Source organism: Sorex fumeus, unplaced genomic scaffold (genome assembly GCF_029834395.1).
Source record: "Sorex fumeus unplaced genomic scaffold, SorFum_2.1 ptg000054l, whole genome shotgun sequence".
Classification (NCBI taxonomy): Eukaryota; Metazoa; Chordata; class Mammalia; order Eulipotyphla; family Soricidae; genus Sorex; species Sorex fumeus.
The window spans coordinates 27811010-27837062 of record NW_026606111.1 but is presented as its reverse complement, the minus strand read 5'-3'; the positions used below and the strand labels follow the sequence as shown (position 1 = coordinate 27837062).

Sequence of the window (26053 nt, the reverse complement as noted above, 5' to 3'; positions counted from 1 at the left end):
AAAATTGTTGTGGCACTTTTAAGAAACACAACTATCTCCAATGATACATTTTTTCTTTTTTTATCTATAGATTTCTTTGCATTCTTTGCCATTTATAAAGGTTGCTATATATAATGCAGTAATATTATTTGTGACCTCATAGATAAGTTAAGAAATTAATCAGTAATTCTTAAGATAAAGAAATATAGGGGAAAATTAACCCCATCATTATTCAAAGAAAATCTAAATAAAATAATAATGATGTGTATTTATATATCAGATTGACAACAAATCCTAAAAGTTTTTACAATCATTTTCAGTGGATATTTCACGTGGTAGTAGTAAAATTATGATCTGTTACAATTTGGGGGAAAATAATTTAATAACATAGCAAACACACAAATTAAAATTTTTCCCCTTTTTCACATAAAAATTCACTGTAGCAAGCATTAAAGAATATAAACATTCCAGACCCCTCTTTTCCCTAACCATGGATATTAGTCTTCTACTATATACTTTTTATATGCCACAAATGACTGCATTATTCTATATCTGGGGTTAGGAGGACTGGTTAATGATTGGCTCTAACCACAAATTTGGGGGGGGGGGGGCTGAGGGTAGGTAAGATAAGAGAAGAGACTGGTATGACAATAATAGCTGAGAATGATCACACTGGACCAGAACTGAGTGTTAAAAATAGGTAAGGGATATTATTTTTTTAATTGAATCACTGTGAGATACAGTTACAAAGCTTTCATGTTTGAGTTTCAGTCATACATTGATAGAACATCCATCCCTCCACCAGTGCACATTTTCCACCACCAATGTCCTTCATATCCCCTCCCTTCTTAACCTTCCCCCTGCCTCTATGGCAGACAATTTCCTGGAAAGGGATATTCTCGATAACCTTTCAGTACCAATATTGCAAACCACAGTGCCCAAAAGCACGGGGCGGGGGGGGGGGGGGGGGAGGGGCGGCGGGGGAGAGAGACAGACACACAGACAGACACACAGACAAAAAGACACACAGAGACAGAGGGGGGAGAGAGAGAGGAGAGAGGAGAGAGAGAGAGAGAGGCAGGCAAGGTATGGGGGGGTGATGGGAGGGAACCTGGGGACACTGGTGCTGGGAAACGTACACTAGTGGAGGGATGGGTGTTGGAATACTGTATGACTGAAATCTAACCATGAAAAGCTTTGTAAGGGTCTATCTCACAGTAGTTCAATCAAAAAGTTTTTTTAAAAAAGAATATAATCATTCCATAGATTATTAGCTGCTGGGGATATAATTTGGCTCCTGAGACATCCCCTACACCATGTGTTATCATTTCTATCCCCAAATTTCTTTTAGCAATAGATAAAATATTTCCATTCTAAGGGGATGCATTGGGAGAGAAGGGAGTTGGGTGACTCTGCAGTGCTTAGCAGAGCATGCAGTGCTTGGGATTGAACCCACCTTAAATCCTGTACTGTCTCTGGGTCCCCAAATGTTTCCTTTTAGAAAAGAAAGAGGAGCCTTATAATAGCTCAAAGGGCTAGTGCGATAGCTTTGCTTGCCAGAGACCTGAATTCATGCCTTGCAACTGCATGGCATTGATAAACAAATACAAGAAAAAGCATTGCCACTGGCTACCCCACTCTTGGTTCCTAAGATTATCCTGTGAATCCTAAAACAAAACAAAATTTAAACATCACTGCAATTTCAACCTGGGAATCCCTCTTCCCTTTTTAAACATTTCTCCATGAATGTTTTCCATCTTTACAATCTGTAAAAAATTAATGATCTCTGGATATAATTTCATAGTGATAAAAGTGACTAATAATAGCAGTGCCCATCTTTATGCAGTACTTTATATTTTCCCAATTACTGTCATATACCACCTCATTTCATCCTCACTCTCTTGCATACTGTCTAGCACATTCGCATACCAGATACAGAGGCATTTAGGAAATCAGCTTCTCGGAGGTCCCTTAACTTGCCAATGACAGAAACAGGTTTTCTGTGGAGTACTTTTTGCTACTAGTTAGGTTTAAATAAAGCGTCTAAATATTCTTTATAAATTCTAAAGTAAAATACAAATGTTTGTCCTTGTTAGCACTTACAAAATACATATCTCTTCCCCCCATCTTACATTCTTTTTTTAAATTTTATTTTATTAAAGCACTGTGATTTCAAAGTTACTTACAGTGTTCCAGCACCCATCCCATCACCAGTGTCAACTTCCCTCCACCAGTGTTTTCAGGTTCCCTCTCCCCAACCCCCGAAAAACCCCAGTCTGCCATCTTGATACTCAACTTTTTTAAAGTTTGGTCATTAAAATTTGGGTCTCCTGATTTCAGTGTTGTTGACTGTGGTTTGGGTATTTAGCTCTATCATTCCTTACCACCACAGATGTATACTTGAATCACATGGACCCTTGCTCATTGTTGCTTCTCATCTATCTCTTATCCCACCCCAACTCTCCGCCACTTGATTTCTTTCCTACTCCTGCCTAGACTCTGGTGTCAGGGGTGATCTGGACATTCTCCCCTATAAACCATTGCATTTCCTCCTCCCATTATTCTAAATTCCACATATAAGTGATATCATCCAGAATACACATTTCTTAATTTGACAATTTTTACACCAGTTGGTGCTAATATTTTGAATTCATATTTTAGCTTTGCCAGTTTTGGAAGAATTGATTGCCTCCGATACCCCATCAGGAAACTTGGTAAAAAAATCTGTGTTTTAGATTTACTGTGACTTTTAAAAAAGGCTCCGTACCATGTCTATACTTCACAGTCATATGCACTATCTTTGCTTGTTCTCAGTTGCAATCCATGCTGCACAAGGGGCACAGCATTCCAGATGAAGTCATTATAAAGCTCCTGTTGGAGAAGCTCAACTCCCAGCAAGTGTCACACTTTGGTATGTTTTTTGTATGTTTGTTTGTTTGTTTTTTACTTCAGTGGTCCACTAAACAGCGTTAAAATTTGTGTATGTATAAATAATGAATACATAATGTCTGCATTTGCTTTCTTTTGAAATTCTGGTATAGAAATTCCAGAGTCTGCATTCCACTGAGCAGCCCAGATGGTTTATTTTTATTGTATTGAGGTAGCACTGTAGCACTGTCCTCCCATTGTTCATCAATTTGCTCGAGTGGACCCAGGAACGTCTCCATTGTGAGACTTGTTGTTATTGTGTTTGGCATATTGAATACACCACGGGTAGCTTGTCAGGCTTTGCCGTGCAGGCGCGATACTCTTGGTAGCTTGCTAGGCTCTCCGAGAGGAGCAGACGAATCGAACCCAGGTCAGCCGGCTTGGCCACATGCAAGGTAAACGCCCCACCGCTGTGCTATCGGTCCAGCCTGAGATCTGATATAATTTTCATTGTCAAGCAATTGATGATTTCAAAGCTAACTACTACTTTTCAGACTCATTAAGCTTGTAAGCAGGGTATTTCTCATTTAACACTTTAACAGAGTGTGGGGACTGGAGAGAGCTCAAAGGGCTGAGTGCGTGCTCTACATTCAAGAGTATTGAGGTATCCTTATATTAAAATCTTATTGCACCACACCACAGTGACAATATCCTTTACCCACCTTTGTCCCAAGATCTTTTCTTGTCTTGCCCTCACCTTTTATAGCCCAACCTTGCGTGGCAGCCTTATTTCCATTGGCAGTATCTCAAGGTTTGCTCTCATTGGCCATAGTCTATTCCCTTGCTTTGTTTCTTCTATATAAACATAAGGTCTTCCAGTATTTGTCTTTCCACAAAGCCTCACTTTGCTTAATACGATAACTTTCAGTTCCATCCAGGCTGTAGCAAAATGCAAATTTTCATCTTTTCTTATAACTAAGTGGTATTATATCATGTGTACACATATTTATATCATAATTTTCTTATACACTCATCTCTCATTAGGCATTTGGGTTGTTTCCAGATCTTGGCTAATGTAAATTATTCTACAATAAACATGTGTGTGCATACATCTTTTTGAATTATTGTTTTCCTGTTCTTAAGATAAATGCCAAGGAGTTAAATTGCTGGATTAGATGGGAGTTCTATTTTGTATTTTTTGTGAAATCTCCATTCTGTTTTTCATGGTGACTGAACCACTAACATTCGCACTGACACAAATGAGGGTTCCTTTCTTACCTAATTCTCACCACCAGCACTTGACTGTTTTCAGACTGTTTGCTGGAGGCCATTTTCACTGGTGTGAGATGATATCTCATTGTTGTTCAATTTGCATTTTCCTGACAACCAGTGATGATGAACACTTTTTCTGTATTGTCTTCTTTTGAGGAAAAGTTTATTCACTGCAGCTCCACATTTTTAAATGGGAGTTTTGTTTTCTGTGTTGCTGAGTTTTGTTCAGATAGTTTTATTTGCTTGTTTACTTGTTTTGTTGTTGCCTAGGGTGGAGGGTACACCCATGGTGCTCATGGTGTTCTAGCTCTGTGGGCAGGAGTGACTCCTGGCAGTGCTTGGGGGACTGTATGTGGTTCTGTGGATGGAACCAGGATTTGGAGTAAGCAAAGCAAGCACCTTAACCCCTGTGCTATCTCTCTGGCCACTTGTTTACTTGTTTTTATTCTTCATATTCTATATCTATCTAAATAAAAAATTTCAGATAGTCCAATCACTTTTTTTCCAGAATCTTATGTGTTATCCACCAAAACCAAAAGATCTTTCATTATCTTTCTTGCAGCACTAAGAACTTTGGCTGACTTTTTCCCATTCACTCTGAGTTATATTACTAAGGCCTGGCCACAGGGAGATTTCTCTTCACTAATACACACTTATAAGATGAACTTGGTAACTAAAGTGACACTAGTTCACTCTCTGGCTCTATATTTCACTGCGCTTCAGTCTATTCCTTAAGTCCACCCTCTGGCTCAAATCTAAGAGGACCCCTTAAGCACATGCTGAGCAGGTATTTATTTGGACCTAAATTCTCAAGCCATAGAGTCCTGAAGCTCAGAGTGATTAGAAAGAGAAAATGAAAATCCCATGACATTTGCAAAATAAGAAAGGGAAAATAAAGATGTGCTAGGGATAAAGTCATTAATCTAAATGATAATGCGTTATTGAATGAAATTAGAAAGTTGCTTTTTAAGTCTCAGTAAAGGATTATAATCATATGAGACATCTCAGTAAGGGACTATAATCATATGAGACATTCAAACACAGGGATTAAGAAACTAAGGACAGGGAAGCTGGAGAGATATTATAGCTGTTAAAATACTTACCTTGCATCCTGCTGACCTTGGTTTGAATCCTCAGCACTACATATGTTCCCCTGAGCAGCACTGGGGTCACTCTTGAGCATAGAGACAGGAATAACTCCTAAGCGCGACATCTTATAACGACATTTTATTATCTCATTCCGACTTTGGACAAACTGGCAGGCTACCGAATGTAACCTGCCCACACGGCAGAGTCTGGCAAACTCCCCGTGGCATACCCAATATGCCAAATACCAGTAACAATGATGGGTCTCATTCTCCTAACCCTGAAAGAGCCTTGAATATGGCACTTTTTTAAAAATCTCAGGGCTAGGACAAAGGAGACGTTACTGGGGCCTGCTCGAGGCAATCGACGAATAATCGACGAATAACAGGTTTGTCATGTTGAAAAGCCAAATGATCCTGTTGCTGTTGAGTTGGTAAAGTGGGAAGCAAAGGAGGTAGAATCAGGAAAATGCTTGGCCTACATTAGGTCAGTCCCAATTTCAGCACAGGCAATTGTAGTTCCATTGCCTTTCCCTCACGAAAAGAATTTCAGGAGGAGTGAAATAAAGAGATAGGGTAGTTTTATTAAAAATTATTTAGAAATATGTGAGGGGAGAAAAAAAGGGAGAAAGAAGTGTGTGTCCAAGAGAGAATACAAGCGTCTCCGGAGTGGAAATAGGCAAGCAAAGAAACTTGGAGACAAGCAAGTGACATCGGTGTTCAGTGGGGGAACAGAGACTTGAAAAGTGAGCCGCTGATTCATATCTTATATGTTCACCTGTAAGTGTTTGCTGTATGTTTCAAGAAGATGCAAACACTTTTATATTAAATGAATGATCCCACAACCATTTCACACCTAAAAGAAATTAATAACTAGGCCATATGGGTTAGAGTTTACAATTTGCCTCAAATACGTTTTTCCTGTTTTTTGGTTATTGACACAAGATCCAGGCTGCAGGGGGCCCAAGAGGACAGGAAATTGAGTGCAGAGCAAAGAAAGGTCTGAAACAGATTTTGAATCTGTTCCAATGCATGCAGAGACTGTATTTTCGCCCAAGTGTGTTGGGCTCATTTAAAGAGCCTCAAATAGGATAATACCTGAGTTTATCATCACTCTTTCTACATGTTTCAAAGACAACTGTAAGAGCAAGTCATTAAGCCAAGTTGTAAGCTATGGATTATAGTGAGGCTAAAGTCGCAAATCTAGTTCAGATAACCCAGAAACCAAGATCCTAGAGCTCACTGTCTTTTGAAGTTAAACTTCTTAGGACTGCTTCTCTGGAAAGGGTCCAACACAGGATTAACAGTAAATTGCCTGCAAAAGCTTAGGAGAAATGTGTATGTGCCTGAGAAGTAATGAGATTTTGGTCTACTTTGAGACTGGTTAATCTACTTTAAGAACAAACCAAAAAAACAAAAACAAAACCAAAACCAAAACCAAAAAAAAAAAAAAACATTGATCAGAACATTCTTAAGTAAGATTTTGAGGTGAGGCCAGAGATAGTCAAAGGGCTAGCGCATATGTCTGGCATGCACCACAGCCCTGGGGTCAGTCCCCAGTATTGCATGACCTCCCTCCTCAAAACAAAACAAAACAAAAAAAAAACCGTGTTGATGTTGGTCTTTGGACTTACTATGTCCTTATTCCAGTCCTTACTGAACAGATACTTAGTACCTATTTGTATAATGATTATCTGAATTATATAGAAAAACAGTTCTCAAACTTTTTAAACCTTCTTTGCACTTATAAGAATTGTTGATATTTCAAGAGTGCTTTCCTCATATGGGTTACATCTATTAATACTTATCTCATTAGAAATTGAAACCAAAATATTTAAAATAATAAAATAAAATAATAAATTTTTTCACCACTCTCAACAAGAAAATGTCCTTTTCCCCTGTTTCTGGGGCCACACCTGCGATGCTCAGGGCTTACCCCTGGCTCTGTACTCAGCTCCTTGCAGAGCTCAGGAGACCATTTGGTGTGCCGGGGATCAAACCCAGAAAAGCTGCATGGCTCTCTAATACCACTGTTTTATCTCTCCAGTCCAATATCAAGCTTATAGCAGTGGTAAAGATTTTCTAAAAATCTATTTTTTCCTTAAATTTTACAAGTGGCAATAAATACTCTTGGTTGTCCTTAAAGCAACAAGTTTACTACAATAACTTTTAATGTAATGTCTGTCAAATATTTAAGGCTAAATAACTGAAATTTGTAAGTTGTTTGTTTTTATATTTATTCTTTTTTTTTAGTGAAGCAAAATAATTTTAGTAAAAGAAGTTTAGAGATATGAGGCAGAGAAGGAGAGAGAGATGTGTTCAAGAAAGAATACAGGCTTCTCCAGAGGGGGAAAAAAAGCAGAAAATCTCAATTGCTTGTTTTTTTATAAAGAAGTTCTGTTAAAGTAGCAGAAAATTGGTTGAAATTCTATAATTCTCACTGAAGGAATTAAAATTTTTTTTATTGACAAGAAATTTCAAGGAACAAGGTGACATAATTAAATACATATATTAAATCAATTAATGTGATAATAGCAAATAGTGAATTTCAATGAGAAGATTTAGGTTTTGGAATAGAGATGCAAACTAATAAATATGTTAAGCCAAAAATCATACTGTTAATAATCTTGTTCTTAAATTTTATGGGCATCCAGGGTTGTTTCATTAGTCTCTAAGTCACATAAACAGATATATGTATATATTTTGTTAAATTGCTAAGCATTCACTTAATCACTTAACTTCCTGTTAGTCGTCGATTTGCTCGAGCGGGTGCCAGTAACGTCTCCATTTGTCCCTGTGGCGTGCTAGTGTTGCCCAATGGCATCTGTTCGCTCCAGGAACATGAAGGGCTTCAAACCAATCGTTCATGATCTTGACGAAGAAGTCTGACCATCTGGAAGGTGGGCGGCCACGCGGTCTTTTGACATCCCGTGGAATCCAGTCGGTAACAGCTCTAGTCCAGCAGTCGTCTTTAAATCTCATTACGTGACCAGCCCATCTGATTTTTGACACCTTGGCAAACGAGACAGCGTCCCTGATTCTTGATCGGCGACGGATATCGGAACTCCGGAACTCCGGATTCTTTCTCTCATTTGAGTGAAACACGATATTCCAAGCATAGCTCTTTCAATTACAGTGAAATCAAAGAGATGTGCCCGGAGCCGGAGGTTCTTTGTCCTCTTAGTTATTTCTTCAACGTTCTTGAAGGCGTTCCAAGCCGCTCTCTTCCTCCTACACATCTCGTAGAATGCGAGTGGAATTTAATAAAATGAATACATATTTAACTCCTACATATTTACTATTTTTAAATGAGTTCTCTTTCTCAAAATTATTATTGAGGTAATAGAGGTTTATTAGAGTGTACTTTTTGTTATATTTTTAGAATACAATGTTGCCACATTTCATCAATCACTAGAACTGCCAATATCCAACCTCCATAGTCCACTGAAGCCTGTGAAGCCACATCCTCTCTCCCAAAGCAATTTCAATTTTGTCATCAGAATCTATAGGTTAATTTTCATTGGGCACTTTCTGTTCCTTGGCTTTGTTTCTTTATACTCCAGATATGAGCAAGATCATCTAATGTTTGTCTTTCTCCTTCTGATTGATTTCACTTCACATGACCTCCTCAAGTTCCATAGATGTTGTACAAAAGTGCAAGATTTCATAGTATTCCACCGCATATATTTACCACATCTTCATATACTCAACTTTTATTGCACTTAGGCTTTTTTCCAGATCTTGGTTATTGTTGTGTTGCAATGAACATAGTGTATATCTCTTTTTAAATTAGTATTTCTGTGTTCTTTGGGTAGCTACCTAGGAGTGAAATTGCTGGATCAGAGAGTAGTCCTAATTTAGATTTTTAAAAAGTTCTCCTTTATAAACTTTCTTTTTAACTTGGGTCCTGATGATAGCAATGCTGATTGCTCCCAGAAGTGCTGGGCTCATCAGGACTCTACCTGGTGGTGCTCAGGAAATGAAAGTTATGCATTGCCAGGGACTGAGCCCTGGATGCTTGCAGGCCAGGCATGCACTCCAGCTCCCTGAGCAAGCTACCCAGATGAGCTTTCTTAACAATTACTATCATAAATTTTCTTCAGAAAAAAAGTATTATTTATAGTTACATTTAATATGACAATAACTTAACTATTAAAATTTTTTGACTTGATTGTAATCCCTGCATTAATATTCATCAATAATTAGATTTTTTATAAAGTAATAATGAAGCCATGCTCTCATATTCGAAAAACTTGTATTTTACACTACAGGTTATATTATTACTGAAATACCGTCACTTTCAGAAGATACCTTGACTATTCGACAGCAGATTGACTTCATTAAAAATTTAAATTTGAAACCTGATATCATAATTAATATTAAGGTAAGATTATTAGTTTCCTTTCTAGTATAGTTACTTTTTTTTGGTAGCATTGCAATCCGAGGAACATTTTAAAAATATTTACATTGTTAGAAAAATAATAATTTATGCGTCAGCCATAGGGATTGAGTTATCCTTTTCTAGGCCTTTGTGCTTTTAAAATAGTCCCAGGTATACCTTCTCGCCTCTTCCCCAGGCTTATCACGATCACCCTTCAAAAGTCAGGTGCTGGGGAATTAGCCCAAAAGGCAGGAGGCTTGGGTCTGAGTCCCAGTACTGTATTCTCTTCTCTCCTCCCCCCTCTTCCCTATTCCTGCCCTTCTGACCACCCTGCTCCTCCTCCTGTTTTTTATTCTTGATCCTCTCTTCTACCCTACCCCCCTTGCCTACCCCTCTCCTCTGCTCTCTATTCTTTTCTATCATATCTTACTATATTGTCATTATTCATTTCTTTCTAGACCCTGCCTTATTTGAAAACATGAATTAAGTCTTACTCATATAAGCCTCAACTAAAACAATATACGGTACCTTGTAGCTATACAATGGAATACTATGCAGCTGTTAGAAAAGATGAAGTCATGAAATTTGCATACAAGTGGTTCTACATGGAAAGTATCATGCTAAGTGAAATGAGTCAGAAAGAGAGGGACAGACGTAAAGTCTGCACTCATCTGGGGAATATAAAGTAACAGAATGGGAGACAAACACCCAAGAATAGTTGAGATAAGTAATAGGAGGTCTGCTCCACGGTTTGGAAGCTGGCAGCAGATGCTGGGGGGGGGGGGGGGGGAGGTAGCTCAGATAGAGAAGGGAACACCAAGTAAAGGGTGTTTGGAGGACTCGCTCGAGATGCAAGACGCATGCTGAAAATAGACTATAGACTGAACACGCTGGCCACTCAGTACCTCTGTTGCAAACCACAACACTCTAAAGAAAAGAGAGAGCAAAAGGGAACACCCTGCCACAGAGGTGGGGTGGGATAGGGAGGATGGGGTGAGGAAATGGAAGGGCTACGGGGTTCATTGGTGGTGGAGAATGGGCACTGGTGGAGGGATGGGTACTCGATCATTGTATAACTGAAACCCAAGCACGAAAGTTTGTAAGTCTACCTCATGGTGTTTCACTAATACAAGAATTTTTTTTTAATTTGCCTTAGTAAAAATGAATGAGCAAAGGAACATAGGAATTCTAACAAACACTAATAGATTAAGGCTCAAAGTCAGTCATTTCTACTTCACTTTTTTGACAAGCTAGATTTGGTAAAACACCTCCTAGAGTTTCAATTTCCACTTTACAAAGAGGATAATAGCTGCCTCATGGGGTTGTGGTAAGAACTCAGTAAGATAACGACTACCTATTTAGATGAAAGTGAACAATAAGTTCCCCAAGCAGAGCCTTAATGCCCTCTCAGAGGGCTTTTTTTTTTAATTAGTGAAACACCATGAAGTACAGTTGTAGACTTACAGATTTTTGTGCTTGGGTTTCAGTTATACAATGATTGAGTACCCATCCCTCCACCAGTGCCCATTTTCCACCACCACTAATCCCAGTATCCCTCCCACCCCCACCCCCCGTTCCCCCCATCCCACCCTGCCTCTGTGGCAGGGCATTCCCTTCTGTTATCTCTCCTTTTGGGTGCTGTGGTTTGCAAAAGAGGCATTGAGTGGCTATCATGTTCGGTCTATAGTTTACTTTCAGCATGCATCTCCCATCCTGGGAGGATCCTACCAACACTCTTTATTTGGTGCTCCCTTCTCTATCTGAACTGCCCTTTCCCCCTAGCATGGAAGGAAGAAAGGAAGGAAGGAAAGAAGGAAGGAAGGAAGGAAGGAAGGAAGGAAGGAAGGAAGGAAGGAGAGAAAGAGAGAAGGAAAGAGAAAGAAAAAATAGAAGTTTCTGAAAAAGTCTCTTGCTTTATTTCTCTTATGTGTGGTGCAGTAACTGTCAGCATCAGAATCTCTGAGAATGCAAGTGAAAATGTCTGTCTCAGTCTTAATAAATCACAAGGACAAGCAAAGACCTCTGTCCGGTTTACTACATATATTACATCCTAATGTTGATGAGCCAGTACCATAGAATACCAGCCACAGATTGATTTCCATACCCTGAAATGTATTCAGAGCATGAGTCACAATCCTGAATCTTAGTCGTCATTAATACTGTGCCCCAAACATGGGCTGTATATCCACAGGCAGGTTTCAACTCAGTATGCTCACTCACGACAGGTGAGCTGAGATCACAATATCATATTGGCTTTCTTTCATCATCACTGTCAGCTTATTTCTCTCCAGAATTAGTTTGAGATTTGAAAGAAAGATGGCACATGTAAACGCACTGTAGCACTGTCCTCCCATTGTTCATCAATTTGCTTAAGTGGGCACCAGTAACATCTTCATTGTGAGACTTGTTATGTTTTTGGCATATCAAGTACGTTACGGGTAGCTTGCCAGGCTTTGCCGTGAGGGCGGGATACTCTTGGTAGCTAGCCGTGCTCTCCGAGAAGGGCAGAGGAATTGAACCCGGGTCGGCTGTGTGCAAGGCAAACGCCCTACCCACTGTGCTCTGGCTCCAGCCCATGTAAAAGCACTATGAAACAAAATTATAGATTTGAATTTGGTTTTTTAAAAATTGTTATTATTAAGTTTCCATTCTCAGTGTTCTCATTTACAACATAAAAACTTTAGGTTGTTGTTTTGTGATACTGTGTGTTCCCCACCCCACCCCAACTTCCCTGATGGTGATACTATATGTGTTTGATTTGCCTGTGTTGGAAATAGGTGTCTGTCCTTTCATTTCCCTCTATGTATAGTCTTTCTAAACTACCTTTCAGAATTCTTTGTGTATCTTTTGAGACTAAAGTGATTTGCTGTTGTATTTCTCTAACTCTTCCCATGTTCTTTTATCCCTCTGTCCTCATCACCAGAGTTCCGAGACGTTCTCACCTATATTCAAAGTGAGTTAGGAAAAGCTTTGGTCTAGATGGAAACCATGCCTCGAGCTTGTGCAGACATGTGAGGAAAGCTCACGAAATATGTTGCTTTTAATATTTCATTTGCTCAGAGTTTGGGGGCTGTTGTGTTCGTATACAGCACAATGTATTAATAAAGAAAAGCACAAGTTAAAACATCTGGAATATTTTAATATGATAATTAATCCTGTCCCTTAGTGTCCGGACCATGATTTATGTAATAGAACTTCTGGACAGCGGCAGCACAGTATGACAGGGCACCTCTACATAAGGGACCAGTGGGATCTTGATGCCATTGGGAAGCGTAGGAAGAAGAGGAAAGGAACCCTGAAAGAAACAAAAGCGGAAGAGGAAGGGGAAGAGGAAGAAGAGCAAGAAGAAGAGGAGGTAATATCCCAATACTATATAATATGTTTTAATTAATTTAATTAAAGAAAAAAAGTTTAGTATATCAAAATAGTGGATTTTTAGGGGACTAGAGACTGAAACAGAAACAGTAGCAGTTCCTGGGGTGTTGGTGATATCTTACCTCTGGCTCTGGATGTTGGTTTTAAAATTGAGCAAATATATATATTTGCTCAATTTTAGAAATCTAATCATAGTTACACAAATTTTTGGCTTTCTATAGACTCTTTTGTATACATTTTATAAGAAAACTCCAAAATGTTTACTTATACATTTTATAAGTAAACAGGGTTCTGAGCTGGGCTCCCTACTTTGGAGATGTAAGTAAAGTAAAGTAAAGGCCCTCCCGTTGATCATCGATTTGCTCGAGCGGGCCCAGTAACGTCTCCATTGGAGACTTTGTTGTTACTGTATTTGGCATATCGAATACGTCACAGGGAGCTTGCTAGGCTCTGCCGTGTAGCCGAGATACTCTCGGTAGCTTGCCAGGCTCTCCGAGAGGGGCGAAGGAATCGAACTCGGGTCGGCCATGTTGGCTGCATGCAGGGCAAACGCCCTACCGCTGTGCTATAAGTAAGTAGTCACAAAGATAGGTGTCAGTGGAATACTATGCAGCTGTCAGGAAAGATGAAGTCATGAAATTTGCTTATAAAAGGATGGACATGGAGAGTATCATGCTAAGTGAAATGAGTCAGAAAGGGATGAACAGACATAGAATGACTGCATTCATTTGTGGAATATAAAATAACATAATATGAGGCTAACACCTAAGGACAGTAGAGACAAGGGCCAGAAAGATTGCTTCATGGTTGGTAGACTACTTCATGAGCTGGGGAAGAAGACAGCTGGGATGGAGAAGGGATCACCAAGTCAATGATGGTCAGAGAAATAGCTCTGATGGGAGATGTGTGCTGAAAGTAGACAAAGGACCAAACATGATGGCCTCTCAGTATCTGTATTGCAAACCATAATGCTCAAAAGAAGAGAGAGAAAAAGAAGAAAATTGTCTGCCACAGAGGCAGGGGGTGGGGTCGAGTGGGGGTTTTGGGGGACAGGAGGGATTTGGCGGACATTAGTGGTGGAAAATGTACACTGGTGGAGGAATGGGTGTTTGATCATTTTATAACTGAAACTCAATCATGAAAGCTTAGTTAACTGTATCTCACGGTGATTCAATAAAAAAAAAAGTGGAACTGGAGGGATAGCACAGTGGGTAGGGTGTTTGTCTTGCATGCGGCTGACCCAGGTTCAATTCCCAGTATCCCATATGGTCACCCAAGCACTGCCGGGAGTAATTCCTGAGTGCATGAGCCAGGAGTAACCCCTGTGCATCGCCAAGTGTGACCCAAAAATCCAAAAAGAAAAAGTCAGGTGTCCCCAAACTCCCCTACTACAGGGGAAGGGGGGGGAGGACCAGTAGTCACTCTAGGTAAATGAAAAGGTGGACAAGTTGCTGTTTGTCCACTCAAAGCCAGTTTGTGCTGGGGCCTTGAGAAAGATATTGGGGTGCACAACGAAGAGGGAGGTTTCTACTCCCTGTCAATGGCTTCCACTCTTGGCCACCTCAGTGCTGGGAGCCGCTCAACCAGGCAACTTGCCCAGGGCTTGGGACCCCACCTCAGCTCCTCACCACATGTGAGTGTTGAACATTTGACCTGTGGCCAGGTAAGCACTTGCTTTGCATTCAGCTGCAAACCACAAGCAAATGTGGTCCCTGATTACACTTGGGTCACTCCTCACACAGAGTTATTATATCCCTCTCCCAATTTTCTTGTTTTAAAATAAGTTTATGATTAAAATTAAAAGTTCATTGGCATGAGAGAGAAAGAGAGAGCACAGGGACAAAGCACTTGCCTCGCATGTAGTTCATCCTACTTCACTCCCTGACACCACTTAGGGTCTCCTAAGCATCACCAGAAGATCCCTGAGCACAGAATTAGGAGGAAGTCTTGAGCACCACTGGATATGCCCCCAAACCAAATAATTCATTATATTTCATCACAAGAAAAAGTTAATGCAATTTTGTTTGATAATTGAGGTTTTAGACTTTTCTGGGCTGATCACTGTACAGAATAAAAATATAAATACAGAATACAAGTATAGAATACAAATGTCAAATCATTATGCCATACCCCTGGACCTAATACAATGTTTATATTAATTTCATTAAAAAAAACTTACACAAGAACACCCATTTAGAAATATAAAATAATCTTCCCTTTATCAGTATTATCTTTCCATGGCCAGTTTCTATTGCAGTTATATTTCAAAGGAAAACCACATCGCAAATACGAATTTTTATAGTCATTGTAGTCATTAAATCAAGCAGAGATGGAGCGGTTACAACTCATCTGGTTGCAGGACCATATATGCTAATTTATGGTGTCATGAATATATTTGGACAGAGTATGGGCTAAGGTAGACTTGGAATAGCACCATCCAATATGGTAGCCACTAGTCCCATGGGCTACTTAAATTTAAATTAATTGAAATTAATAAAATTTAAAATTTAATCCTTCAGTGGTACTAGTCAAGCATCAAGTGTTCATCAACCAACTACAGTTGTGTCTTTCCAAACTGGACAGCAAAAAGAAGTTTTGGAGGACAACTGCCTCTAAGTTCCACTACGACTGCCCTGTGCAAACACTTTCTTATTTTCCCCAGGCACTGCATTTTTGCCACAATAAGCTTTTTTAAATAAATAGAAGTGGTTGGTCCCTAATTTCCAACATTTTAAAGCACAAAGTGGAAGCTGTGGGAAAATAATCAAATGAAGTCTTAGGGGGCCATGTTTACTATACTTTTGCAAAGGGGCACAGCACATTCAGACAAGCAAACCCTCCACCTGTGGATAATCAAAGGGGAGTGCTCACCTTGGACGGCCACAAACACTTTGTAAGGGTCCTCTTGACTCCACTTTCTTCTACCCTCCCATTCCATTCATCATAAAAGCCTGAGCCATTTTAAATTGGAGGTAAGGGGCCGGAGTGATAGTGTAGTGGGTAGTGCCTTTGCCTTGCTCACTGCTGGCTGGAATTCGATCCCACACACCCCATATAGTGTGATCCCCAAGCACAGAGCCAAGAGTAAGCCCTGAGCATGGCTGGATGTGGCCAAAGGAGATTGGGGGTGAGGGGGATCAGCAGCAACTTTCTCATAGCTGATATGGTCATAGATCCAGACTCATCCCAAGTCTGGCTCATCCCATCTCTCCTTCCTGTTCTCAGTACTCAGGCACATTGACTTTGCTGCTAGTGCCTCAGCTGTGTTGCATTCAAAAATACCTTTGTCCCCAGCCTACCACCCCCCCCCCCCCACACACACACACCCCTGAGCTCTGTCCTGCAAGACTTTGCACTTCTGATTCTCTTCCCCTCCACCTATAGCACTGCTTTTATGCACCCAGTTCTCTCCGCAGGGGCCATACTGCAAGGCTCTCTATCTCAGCACTGACTAAGAGAAATAGATTCAGCCACATATGACATAAATGTGGTGGTTCCCACATTGGTCCACAAGTAAATGCTGGTGGAAATCATTTCACAATAAAGTCTATTTAATCCAACACATGCAAAGTACCACCTCGACAGGTAATCAACATAAAATTTCAATGATTTTTTTTAAGAGTAAGTTTTTGAAACCTGTATGTATATTGCGCTTGCAATGGTTTCCATTTTGTGCTGCAGGATGGCAGAAAGCTAGCCTTTGGTTCATCTTCCTCTTAGCGCATGCCACTTTTGGTCTACTTGCTTATTATGGTTGCTCACGGAATGTGAGCTCTCTGCAGCAGACACTGTATCCCCAATGCCTACATCCCCAATGCCTCCACATGCTCTAGGTGCTTCAAAAGGGTGTGTGTGGTGAGAGAACAAGTAGACTAGCAAAGCCCTTGGCTAGCACAAAAAGAGCCACCAACCTCCACCACCAAAAAAAAAAGAAATAGAATATAACTATATAACTTAAGATGGAGTGGTGAAACATCTAGTAAGGAGGCAGAGACATAGCCATTCAATTAATTATCATTATATTAAACCTCTTTCAAAAACTCTCCCCCTAACCCACTGCTCCCCTTTAGGCACTTCTTGCTGGAATTCAGTTGGTGGCTGGAATTATTCAACATCTAGTTCAGAGACCTGAGGATTATATGGAAAATATTGAGCAAGCTGTTAAGCTTTATAAGGATACAATTCTTCCTTCTTTAGAGGTAAGAGCAAGATGCAGTGATGAAAGTAGGAGTATTGATTGATAGTTGTGTGCATAACTGATTAAACAGTATTCACATTTCTTTATCCCCACGCATTATAGACCTGGTTTTCCTCCTCTTGAGCTTCTAGTATGCTGTTAGAATAAGGCTTCCATCTCATAGGATGTTACACAGAACTTTATTTTACAAAGCAGCAGTGTTGCTACAAATAAATTTTCAAATAACCCTAGGGAAATTTATTCATGGTTGGAAGTTGAAAACTCATTTTAAGAGACTATTTTATAATTACCATTTTTAATCTGTAATTTATATACTTATCAAAGCAACTTATACTTGATGTTATTCAAAAAAGGAGTTGCTAATTTACTTATAGTGCAATCTAAATAAGAGTTAATAATCTACATGGGTTTCTATGGTAGCCCATTCAAAGTTGAGATATGTAAGTATGTCTGATATGACTAAGATGTCACTTCACTTGTGAGACCAGGGTCACCAAAATTCAATATACCTATGAAAGACTTTGGAAAACAAATAAGAACAAACCAATCTCTCTTATTTTCTGATTTATAACCTGCTTCAAAAATAATCCAAGGCCAACTTGAAGTCAGTGGACCCCCATGGGTGTCTTAGTGAGGCAGAGAGGAGAGAGAGATGGTCACTTTCTCCCAATCTGCCTCTGCCACCCAGGGACCAGCTGGAAAGACGAGGACTGACAAAGTCTGGAAAGTCAGTCGTAGGTCTTACCCAACATTTCCAGACACTTTGTCCTGTCTCAACGAAAAGAATTTCAGGAGTAGACAAGCAGTGAAGTAAAACATTTTATTTAAGGGTTTTAGGAAGAATTTTAGGAAGGGGAAGGAGGGAGAGAGAGAGAGAGAAGAGAGAGAGAGAAAGAGAGAGAGAGAGAGAGAGAGAGAGAGAGAGAGAGAGAGAGAGAGAGAGAGAGAGAGAGAGAGAAATGTGCTGAAGAGAAAACTCAGGCTTCTCCAAAAGCAAAGAGAGCCCCTACACATATCCCAGCATTAGATATGAAAAGATAAAGGTACACATCTCAAGCAAGGAGGTGTGGGCACCACATGTGCTCAGGTGCCACGTGTGTTCAGTCACATGGGCACAAACAGCACATGGACTCAGGTAGCATATGCACTCCCTTCCTTTATTCAAGGTGACTTTTATAGGGTTTTTTTCCCCAAGGCGCCCCACATGGGGCTTCATAAGAGGTAAGAGTCCGTTGCTAGGGTGGTTGCCAAGGGGATTAAGTTGGGAGTGGTTGATAGCCTTCTTTGAAATTCCTTTCTTGGTCCTATGTTTCTGCTGAAGCTTCTAGGTGTGTGTGTGTGGGGGGGGGGGGGGGGGGGGGGAAGCTAGTTTCCAATCTTCTCTGGGTCTGTTACTGGCACGAGGTAAGGGTCCTATTAGGCATTAATTCCTGAGTTTGCAGTCTTGGTACTATGGGTTTTATTACTTCCTAGAAATTCCATTGTCATGGAGGTCCTTCCCTGTCCATTTGCCTACATCAAAATCATCTTTCTTGCCAATTTTCAGGTACTCCTCATTCTTGCTAGTCTTGACTCCTGGTCTGACCTGGTGCATGTATCTTTAATCTTAGAAGAATTACCCTTTGACTTAGTTTAATTTCACTCCTAAAAATCTAGTTGAAAGTGGGACTGGAGAGAGAACACCAAAGTTAAGGCACTTGTCTTTCATGGGGCCAATCCCCACCCTCACTCCCGCCTGCCCAGCACCACATAATTAATAAGTTCCCCTGAGCACACCAAAATGATCCCTGAGGACAGAACTAGGGTAATCCCTGAGCACAAACAGGTATTATAAAAAAAAGACACTATCACCACCACCAGCACCAAAAATAAGGAGCAGAGAGCTAGTATACGTATAAGGAGATCTTCTTGTTTACAGTTACCCATGGTTCAATCTTCAGCAACACCTGGTCCCCCAAGCACCTTTCGGGTGTAGACTTGGAGGACTATAAGCAATGCTGATTGCCAATAATCACTGGGAGAACCCCCAGGCCCCCTGAGTATCACTTAGGGACAATGCCCCATGGAACAAATCTAGTTTAAGAATAAAAATCTGTAACATAGAAAAACATTATTTCCTTTCTCAGCATATGATAATTGATGGTTAAATTAATTGTGCTGGCTTAATATGCTATCTGCTAGAAAGAAAAGAAACACTTACCAGCACCCAGCCTTACATAATATCATGAAAGACACAATGTTTAATTAATGAGCGGCTTTGTTTAGTCAGCTTCAGTTAGGAAAATGTCCATTAATGAGGATCTTCTCAAAGAAAAGCAGGTAAGACAAACCATTTCCAAGTCCTATAAGAACTGTGTGTAGAAAGGCAGCAATAAGTTTAATGTGAATCCTTGAGGAAGGGTGTAGAGGTCTTGTCACTAGATTATCACTTCACTTGATCACTTGACTTCCCGTTAATTGTCAAGTTGCTCGAGCGGGCGCCAGTAATATCTCCATTTGTCCCTGTCGCGTGCTAGTGTAGCCCAATGGCATCTGTTCATTCTAGGAACACGAAGAGCCTCAAACCGATCATTCATGATCTTGATGAAGAAGTCTGACCATCTGGTAGGTGGGCGGCCGCGCGGTCTTTTGACATCCCGTGGAATCCAGTCAGTAATGGCTCTAGTTCAGCGGTAGTCTCTAAATCTCATTATGTGAGCAACCTATCTAATTTTTGATGCCTTGGCAAACGAGACAGCGTCCCTGATTCTTGATCGTCGATGGAGGTTGAAACTCTGGATTCTTTCTCTCATTTGAGTGAAACGTGATATTCCAAGCATAGCTCTTTCAATTCCTCTTTGGGAGACCCGAATACCGTTCTCATCCTGTTTGCGTAGGGCCCAGGTCTCTGAGGTGTATGTTAATGCAGGAAGAACAGTGGAATCAAAGAGATGTGCCCGGAGCCGGGGGTTCTTCGTCCCCTTAGCTATTTCTTCCAAGCTCTTGAAGGCGTTCCAAGCCGCTCTCTTCCTCCTGCGCAGCTTGGGTGCCAGGTCATTTGTCATGTTGACTTCTCGACCTAGGTACACATAACTGTTGCATTCGGAGATGGTCGTTCCATTGAGAGCGAATGGGGCATCAGGAACGAGGCTGTTTCTCATAAACATTGTCTTCGTAAGATTCAGCTTTAGTCCTACCTTTCCACACTCACGGTCGAAGTCGGCCAGCATTTGTGCCACTTGGCTAATGTTTGGTGTTATTAAAACAATGTCATCAGCAAAGCAAAGGTGGTGTAGTTGCCGATCATCTATCTTCACTCCCATTCCTTCCCATTCCAGTCGTCGCATGATGTTCTCGAGGGTGGCACTGAAGAGTTTCGGTGAAATGGTATCACTTGTGATGAAACACTTTTAGAAAATTGATGTAGGAGAGGGCACAGGAAACTTGGGGAGAAGGTTCCTGGACACTGCGCTCCAAAGTAGGAACCCACCCTCTTCAGCCAGATTTATTTTCATTTTTATTTTCTATTGTGATGCTGTGTGTAAAGTCAAAAAAAACTGCAGCGGCTCTATCTCTCCCGCTGCCCGCATTCGGTAGTCACATGCTGCTTCCCCACCCTGGGGAGGTTGATGGAAATGAGTAGGCGAAGAAGGAAATGAGGGCCAGACTGGTTGGTCTTAGTTGCATTTATTCCATTCCTCTCTCCATCCATTCCTGTCTCTTCTCTGCCTCCCCTCCACTCTTCTTCCTTCCCCATGTTACTTCATTCTCCTTCTTGATCCCCCTTCATCCTCCTTCTGGCTCTGGAATCTGGATCCCTTTCTCCTCCTCCTTCTAGAGTCTGGATCTGATCCCGATCCCCCAGCCCACTCTTCTAGTCTGGTTAAATCCCAAAAACATGAGGGTTTGGGGGTAACAATTACATATGGGTGTGGTCACAATCAATAGGGGTAAAGTTCTTTCCCTCAGGGAAAGCTGCTTCTAGGACAGATACTCTCTCAATAGGACAACTCACCCTAGAAAGGAATACCCTGGGTGTGTTTCTCCTCTCCTTGTCCAACAAACATATAAGCATACATAATATAAATAATTTTGTATGGTTACAGTAAGAAATACCTTAAACTTATAGAATTGATCTCCTAGGGCCATCTCGATCTCAGACTACAGTGCTCAGATCAGATAGTCTTTCCTCTCCCTAGCAGGGTCCTAGTCTCGTCGTTACTTTTGGATCATGAAAACATTTGTCTGAGATCAAGCTCTTAAGTTATAGTTAAGAATCATGGCACTTTAGCCTGGCCCATTTCGATGCCAGGGTAGTTCACAGCTTGCCTTGGGTCCACTCAGTCCCTCATCGGGACCCTGCTTTTGGGGTGCTAGGAACTAAGGGCAACTGAGGCTTAAGTCGAGAAAGCAGATACCCAGGAGTGAATAATATTCAAAGCCAATTAAATCCTAAGTTACAAAGCATAATATTAACTCTCTTCCTGTATCTATACAAAAAGGACATTGCTTTAAAATAAACTATTCATAATACATTAGGAGAGGAGAAAGGCAATAGTAACTTACAATACAAGTTCAGTGTCCTAGAAGGAACTGACCTTACAAATTAACAGATTCTGATTACGGGGGCGGGGGGAAGCTGATTAACTGGTTGGGGAAGAGAGCAGAGAGAAATGGTTACAGATACACAAAGGAATGGGAGTGACTCGGGAGCACTGTGATGGGTGTAACCTGATAAATCTAAGTTCCTTGTGGGCAAGGGAGAAAGGACAAATCAATTGTCCTACACCTTCTACTTTAAACCCCATCAAATGTGAACTGCTACTCTTGGAATATGAGTGAAATGACATATAAGCTGTCCAGTGATAGATTTACTCATGAGTGAGGCTCAGCCTGAGCAGGTCAGAGCCCATCTCACTGCATAGGGGGAGGGAAGAACACCACCCTCATTCACGGTCTACAAACAGGGCCTTTCTGGTTGAAGAGATGGGGTGTGTGTGTGTGGAGGGGGGGAGGTTGCCGCAACTTTGACCAGAGAAGGATCCCCACACCCTTCTTACTCTCTGAGGCAAGGAAACAGCTCAAGCCTCACCACACTCAGGAGATGCTCAGGTCACCACCAGTTTCCGCCCGTGACCTGGGCCCCTCTCCAATCATGCTCTGTGTGTATTCAAAAAATAAATTACGAAGGGCCACAGTGGCTCTCTCTCTTGCCCGCCTGCGTTTGGTGGTCTCTGCCGCTTCCCCCACTCTGGGGTAGCCGATGGCAATGGGCAGACGGAGGAGGGATCAAGGCCCAGGCTGGTTGGTGAAAAATGCAGTTTATTCCATTCCCATATCCATTCTCTTCCTCCCCAGATCCCCCTTCCCCGATCCCCCTCATCCTCCTCTTGGATCCTGCTCCTTCATACTTCTCCTTTCTGCTTCTGCCTGCCCCAGCCTACTCTTACAGCTTTAATTAAATCCCAAATTGTGAGGGGTTGGGGTAATAATTACACATCAGTGTGGTCATACAATCAGCAGAGTTAAAGCCCTTCCCTCAGGGGATGCTTCTTCTAGGACAAATTTTTCATTCAGTAGGACGACCCACCCAGAGTGAAATTCCATCTATGGTGTGTTTCTCCGTTCCTTAGTCCAACAAACAAATAAACATTCACAATATTAGTCATTTTGTATGGATACAGTAAGAGACACATTAAGCTTATAGGATGGCTCTCCTGAGGGCATCTCGCTATAGATCTCAGACTACAGTGCTCAGGCCAGATTAGTCTTTCCTAACCCTAGCAGGGTCCTAATCTCATCATTAATTTTTGTATGACGACAGAATTTGTCCATGACCATGCTCTTAACTTATAGATAAGTATTGTGGTGCTCTAGCCTGGCCCATTGTCAGGTTAGTTCACAGCTTGCCCTGGGTCCATCCAGTTCCTCGTCGGGACCCTCCTTATGGAGTGCTAGGAACTAAGGGTGACTGAGGCTTAAGCCGACAAAGCAGATGCCTAGGAGTGAATATTATTCGGAGTCAACTAACTCCCAAATTGCAAAAGCCTAATATTAACTGTCTTCCTGTGTCTATACAAAAAGGACATTGCTTTAAAGTAAACTATGCAGCGTTCAGAATAAGAGAAGGAACACATGGAGGGTGCGGGATCCCGGAGGAAAAGAAAAAAGAAAAAACAGGTTCCAAAAAGAGCCGAGAGCACCGGCAAGTTCCAGCTGGAGTAGGCGCCGCATCCCGCCTCCCCCAGATGGAACCCTGGTGACCAGAAGCCTCTACAAACACAGCTCGAGTATGCGGGAACGAGGACTTTTTCTCAAAACCGCGCGGCCGCGTAAGCCGCATCTCTCTATATACAAAGTGATCAATGAGAAGTAAACCACCCAATCTTTCTCCCTGAAAATCAGAGTTAAGTTTGGAGCATGGCCACAGCCCCAGAAACACAAGGACTTAATGCAGAAACCAGCAGCTTAGAGCAGAAAAGTGAACGGACGATGAGTTAACCCAGGCCATCATTTCTGCCCAGAGGGGAAAGGGTGTTGCCCCATTCGCCCTCTCTTCTCTGGAAAGAAGGATGGCGGCCGCATGGGAGCCTTGTGGACAGCAGGTATGAGCCGGGGGTGTGGGGGGCGACTAAAACTTCACGAGAAGGGGGGCATTCCGGTCCGTCCTTCACGCCCTACTGAGGTCACCAGTTGCCCCCCACGAGCGGCTCTCCAGCACGGCCACGGCCCCAGAAGCACAAGGACTTAATGCAGAACCCAGCAGCTTGGAGCAGAAAAGTGAACGGACTATGCGTTGATCCAGCCCATCAAGTCTGCCGGAGGGGAAAGAGTGTTGCCCCATTCGCCCTCTCCTCTCTGGAAAGAAAGATGGCGGCCACATGGGAGCCTTGTGGACAGCAGGTATGAGCCGGGAGTGTGGGGGCGACTAAAACCTCATGGGAAAGCGGGCGTTCCGGTCCGTCCTTCACGCCCTTCCGAGGTCACCAGTTGCCCCCCACGAGCGGCTCTCCAGCACGGCCACAGCCCCAGAAGCACAAGGGCTTAATGCAGAACCCAGCAGCTTGGAGCAGAAAAGTGAACGGACTATGCATTGATCCAGGCCATCAAGTCTGCCGGAGGGGAAAGGGTGTTGCCCCATTCGCCCTCTCCTCTCTGGAAAGAAAGATGGCGGCCACATGGGAGCCTTGTGGACAGCAGGTATGAGCCGGGAGTGTGGGGGCGACTAAAACCTCATGGGAAGGGGGGCGTTCTGGTCCGTCCTTCACGCCCTACCGAGGTCACCAGTTGCCCCCCACGAGCGGCTCTCCAGCACAGCCACGGCCCCAGAAGCACAAGGACTTAATGCAGAACCCAGCAGCTTGGAGCAGAAAAGTGAACGGACTATGCATTGATCCAGGCCATCAAGTCTGCCGGAGGGGAAAGGGTGTTGCCCCATTCGCCCTCTCCTCTCTGGAAAGAAAGATGGCGGCCACATGGGAGCCTTGTGGACAGCAGGTATGAGCCGCGAGTGTGGGGGCGACTAAACCTCATGGGAAGGGGGGCATTTCCGTCTGCCCTTCACGCCCTACCAAGGCCACCAGTTGCCCCCACGAGCGGCTCTCCAGCACGGCCACAGCCCCAGAAGCACAATGACCTAATGCAGAACCCAGCAGCTTGGAGCAGAAAAGTGAAAGGACTATGCGTTAATCCAGGCAATCATTTCTGCCCAGAGGGGAAAGGGTGTTGCTCCCTTCCGCCCTCCTCCCTCTGGAAAGAAAGATGGCGGCCACATGGGAGCCTTGTGGACAGCAGGTATGAGCCGCGAGTGTGGGGGCGACTAGAACCTCATGGGAAGGGGGGCGTTTCGCTCCGCCCTTCACGCCCTACCGAGGCCACCGGTTGCCCCCCGCGAGCGGCTCTCCAGCATGGCCACGACTCCAGAACACAGAAACCAATTTCTTAACTATCTGACTTTCAGTAGAAATACTTCCAGGGTCAATAGGTAAAAGAGCAGAAACCCAAAACCAACATTTAATTCTTGAACCCAGCCGTAGAAAGCAAATCACTTCACAATGCTTTTTCAGCATGCCTGATTTGGGGGGGGTAAACTCTAAATAATAGTGGTGAATCTTTTATTGAAACAATGAATCTAATCAAAGCAGATAGAGTGTTAACTAGAATTCATCTGCCTCACAGGGACGGGGAGGGGTGGGGGGTGGGGTTTTATTGGGGTTCTTCTTGGTAAAAAATAAGTATTGGTAAAGGGAAATGTGTTTGATATTTGCATGACTGAGACATAAACCTGAAAGCTTTGTAACCTTTCCCACAGTGATTCAATAAATAAATAAAAAAAAATTTAAAAAAAAAATAAAGTAAACTATGCAAAAGACATAAGAAAAGGAGAAAGGCAATTTTTCACATGAATACAAGTCAAATGTCCTTAGAAGGATCTGATCTTACAAGTTAACATAGTCTGATTAGGGGAAAAATGTGTTAGACCAGTTAGGGAACAGAGCACAGCACAGAGAAGTTACAGATAAGCAAAGGAATAGGAGTGACTGGGGAGCACTGTGATGGTGCTCCGATAAACCTAAGCTCTCTATGGCAAGGGAGAAAGGACAAACCAATATTATCCTACACTCTGGAGACACAAACTCCAGAGAGTGACCCCATGGAACTGTCTGTCTCAGTGTCCGTCTCAGTAACAAGGTGGGGAGGGATCCCATTGGAATTGGTGCAGAGTGGGGCAGGGATGTGGGGTACCAGGCAATTGACTCTGACAAACAGGCTGCCCCACAAGGGCCAGAGCCCTGCCTCCCACAGGGGCCCCATGGCCTGAGCATCTTGGGCTGGTGAGGTGCACCCACCACTTATACCCCACAGGTGGTGCTTCGTCCAAGCGAATCCTGGAAATGCCTGACCCTCATCATGTGC

General features: G+C 42.4%; 1 protein-coding gene across 1 annotated transcript in view; it reads left to right on the top strand.

Annotated features, from left to right (window-relative positions):
- Positions 1–26053, top strand: part of AK9 (adenylate kinase 9) — a 138346-nt gene that overhangs the window by 3370 nt on the left and 108923 nt on the right. The window contains exons 3-7 of the mRNA XM_056125450.1: positions 2641–2693; positions 2794–2890; positions 9476–9588; positions 12752–12940; positions 17031–17159. Of these exons, the coding sequence (XP_055981425.1) occupies positions 2641–2693; positions 2794–2890; positions 9476–9588; positions 12752–12940; positions 17031–17159 (581 nt within the window). The remainder of the gene's footprint in view (positions 1–2640; positions 2694–2793; positions 2891–9475; positions 9589–12751; positions 12941–17030; positions 17160–26053) is intronic.